This window comes from Callithrix jacchus, chromosome Y (assembly GCF_049354715.1).
Source record: "Callithrix jacchus isolate 240 chromosome Y, calJac240_pri, whole genome shotgun sequence".
In the NCBI taxonomy this organism is placed as follows: domain Eukaryota; kingdom Metazoa; phylum Chordata; class Mammalia; order Primates; family Cebidae; genus Callithrix; species Callithrix jacchus.
In genome coordinates, this window is record NC_133525.1 from 11,002,290 (window position 1) to 11,006,365 (window position 4,076).

A 4,076-nucleotide genomic window follows, 5' to 3' on the forward strand; every position below is an offset into this window, starting at 1 on the left:
CCAGCCAGGAGTGAGAGGTGTGGGTGGGGCTGCTGCTGCCCCAGGGCGAGAAGCAGGAGGGAAGGCGAGCCTAGCAGGCTGCCGGCGCCTAAGCGCTCACTGGTCTAGTGGACAGCCTGAGAAGGGGGGCCAAGGACCCGAGAGCCTGAGTTGGGGCCACCAGGGAAGTGTGGGGGGCGGGAGACAATGTTGGTGCCATGGTCAGTGCAGGCCCTGGCATTTGCCCGGAACACAGCCTGTAGGTCTCAATCTGCAGTGACATGGGAGGAGGGAAGGGAGAGGGGAACGAGGGAGACAAGAGGGGAATGGGGGAAACAGAACACGAGACCAGAATGTCATCATTAGATGCTTGTCTCCTGGATCTGGCTGTCCAAGGTCTGGGCCTCCCTTTGGTCACCACCTCCTGACAGGTTGGGGTGGCCACTGGGGCCACTGGCTGAAGTGGGGGCGCCAGTTTCAGGTGCTGCCCCAGAGATGGCTGGCTCCTCCCCAGTGGGGGGGCCCAGACACAGAAGAGCCTCGCTGCCACCACCCTCAGTCTTCACGGTACCTCCGGCAGGTAGGTGGCCCACATTATTGAGGGATCACCTTGGCCTGGGCCTTCTCCTTGAAGTTCAATTTCTGACTTTCAATCTTGACATCTCCTCCACCAGGCTTGTGCTTGATGTTAGCCTTAGACCCACACTTGGAGGAGAACTTAGAGATGTCCACTTTCTTGTTCAGAATCTGAACATTACCACCTCCAGGGACATGCTTAATATTGTCCTTGGAACCACACTTGGACTGAATATGGCTGTAGCTCACTTTTTTGGAGACCATCTGGACTTTCCCCGCAGGTGGTTTCTGTGCACTTGCAATTGGGCTGGCTGTTTTAGTGACTGCATTAGATTCAGGCTTTCAAGTTGTATCAGCTGCCTCTGTTTTTTTCTCTACTTTGGCCCGGCCTCCTCCAGGCTGATGCTTGATGTTTTCCGTGGAGCCAGCCTTGGAGCGGACATTCTTCAGATCAGGAGCAGAAGCATTGGTGGCCAGGCGGCTGAGTCTCAGGGTGGTGGAGCTGGGCTTGGTCGAGGTGAGCTTCTTGTCTATGGAAGGAGTGGTGGAGGGCCGAGATGGCATAGGTGTGGGCTTTACTTGGGTGGGAGCCACCTCTGCAGCAGGGGCTGTCCCACCAAGAGTGGTGGTTTTCTGCATGGAACTGGTGGAGGTGCTCTTGGGGCAACTCAAGTCAGCTGGAAGAGACTTTGCAGTCATCTTCTTGACTTCTGCAGGTTTTCCCTCAGTCTTAATGGTAGTGGGCTTCTTGGGTACTAGCGTGGAGGGGCTCCTACTACTTGGCCCAGTTAAGGCAACAGCGGCAGCTGTTGTGGCTTTTGGAACAGTTTAAGTGCTCTTGGCTCCAGATCTGGAGGCTGGGGCAGAAGCTGGCTGGGATGCTGAGGCCCACTTCTCAGGAGCCTTTGCTTCTGCAATGGGCTTTGTTTTTGTGTGTGTGTGTGTTTTTTTTTTGAGACAGAGTCTCACTCTGTCACCCAGGCTGGAGTGCAATGGTGGGATCTCAGCTCACTGCAACCTCTGCCTCCAGAGTTCAAGCAATTCTCCTGCCTCAGCTTTCTGCACAGCTAGGACTACAGGTGCCTGCCACGACACTAGGCTAATTTTTGTATATTTAGTACTGATGGGGCTCCTCCAGGTTGGCCAGGCTGGTCTTACACTCCTGACCTCAGGTGATCTGCACACCTCAGCCTCCTAAGGTGCTGGAATTACAGGTGTGAGCCACTGCAAATGGAGCAACTGTTGATATTTTAAAATAAAACATGCGTTTGCTATTATATTTAATCTGTATTTGTTTAATGCTTTCTGTGTTTTAGGCAGTGTCCTGGATAGATCTGGGGATTGTGGGGTTAGAAAAAGCACAGTTCATTCCTAAAACTAACATTTAGATACCCATAGCTGACAGAGAAGCAAATAAGGTCAAGCATTAATACGACAATGAATAAAATTCATCAAAACAGTGGGTAAGAAACATTTATTTATGTATTACTCATTAGTCATCTCCTTGATAAAGAAAAAGAAAGACCAAGAAAACTTGAAAACCAACCTATTTGGTCATCAGGGAAATGCACATCGAAACCACAATGAGATAGCCCGTTTTACACACTAGGATGGCTCTAATGACAAAGATGGACAGGGACAACTGTGGGCTCAGATGTGCAGAAACTGGAACTCTGTCGTATTGTTTGTGGGATGGTGCAATGGTGCAGCTGCTTTGAAAAGCAGCCTGGTGGATCCTTCAGTGGTTAAACACAGAGTTTTCTTACGACCCAGCCATTCCCCTGCTGGGTATTTACTCAAAAAATTGAAGACATGTACTCCAACAAGTACATACATAGACGTCCTAACTGTACACTAAGTGCTAAACATTATTTATGGTAGTTGCACAGTGGAAAGAACTCACTGCCCATCAACAGGTGCAGATAAACAAAATGTGGTCTCCTCATACAATGGAATGTCATTCAGCCATCAAAAGGAATGGAATTCAGATGCATAGTACATCGACGGACCTCAAAAATGTGATGCTGAGTGAGAGAAGCCAAGCACAAAACTGCATGGTGTGGGATACCATTTCTTTGAAGTGCCCCTAATAGTCAAATCCATGGGATAGGAAGTAGATTTGTGAGTAACTTCCTAGGTCTGAGGCAAATGGCAGAATAGGGGATGATGAAACAGGAAGTGTTGCAATGTTCCTATGAAACAAAGAGGACTACTATTATCCACGTGAACCAGAAAGTGTTGCAATATCCCTATGAAACATGAAGGTGCTACCATTATCAGGATGAACCAAGAAGTGTTGCAATGTCCTCATGAACCAGGAAGTGACACAATTATCCATATAAACCAGGAAGTGTTGCACTGTCACTATGAACCAGTAAGTGTCGCAATTCCCCTATGTGCCAGGAAGTGCTACAATTATTCCTATGAACCAAACATTCTACAGTTATCCATAGGAACCAGGAGGTGTTGCAATGTCCCTGTGAACAAGGAAGTGCTATAATTATCCATGTGAACCAGGAAGTGCTACAATTATCCATATGAACCAGGAAGTATTACAATGTCCCTATGAAACATGAAGTGCTACAATTACCCACAGGAACCAGAGGATTGCAAATGTCTTTATGAACCAGAAAGTGTGACAATATCCCTGCAAACCAGGAAATCTACAATTATCTGAATGAACTAGGAATTGTTGCAATGTCCCTGTGAACCAGGAAGTACTACCATTATCTGTATGAACCAGGAAGTACTACAATGTCCCTAAGAATCAGGAAGTATTACAGTATCCGTATAAAACAGGAAGTGTTACAATATTTCCTATGAACCAAAAAGTATTGCCATGTCCCTGCAAAGCAGGAACTGCTACAATAATCGGTATGAACTGTAAGTGTTGCAATGTCCCTGGGAACCACAAAGTGCTACTATTATCCACATGAACCAGGTAGTGCTACAATTATCTGTATGAACCAGGAAGTATTACAATGTCCCTAGGAAACAGGAAGTGTTACAATTACCCCCAGGAACCAGAGAGTTACAAATGTCTTTATGAACCAGAAAGTTCTACAATTATCGACATGAACCAGAAAGTGTGACAATATCCCTGCAAACCAGGAAGTTCTACAATTATCTGAATGAACTAGGAATTGTTGCAATGTCCCTGTGAACCAGAAAGTACTACCATTATCCATATGAACCAGGAAGTACTACCGTTATCTGTATGAACCAAGAAGTATTACCATGTCCATATGAACGAGGAAGTACAAGAAGTATCTGTATGAACTAGGAAGTACTACAATGTCCCTATGAACCAGGAAGTACTACCATTATCCATATGAACCAGGAAGTACTGAAATGTCCCTATGAACCAGGAAGTATTATCATGTCCATATGATCCAGGAAGTGCAACAAGTATCTGTATGAACCAGGAAGTACTACAATGTCCCTCTGAACCAGGAAGTATTACAATGTCTGTATGAACCAGGAAGTACTACAATGCCTCTATGAACCAGGAAGTATTACAG

The 4,076-nt window shown here is 46.5% G+C and overlaps 1 protein-coding gene across 1 annotated transcript; it reads right to left on the reverse strand.

The window, feature by feature from the left end:
- Positions 1-243: 243 nt before the first annotated feature.
- On the reverse strand, positions 244-1,485 carry LOC128930754 (microtubule-associated protein 4-like; the record flags this gene model as incomplete). The annotated part of the gene is given in 2 exon segments (XM_078364487.1): positions 244-585; positions 587-1,485. Coding segments are annotated over 2 exon segments (1,143 nt in total), but the record flags the coding sequence as incomplete, so codon positions are not given.
- Positions 1,486-4,076: the final 2,591 nt, after the last annotated feature.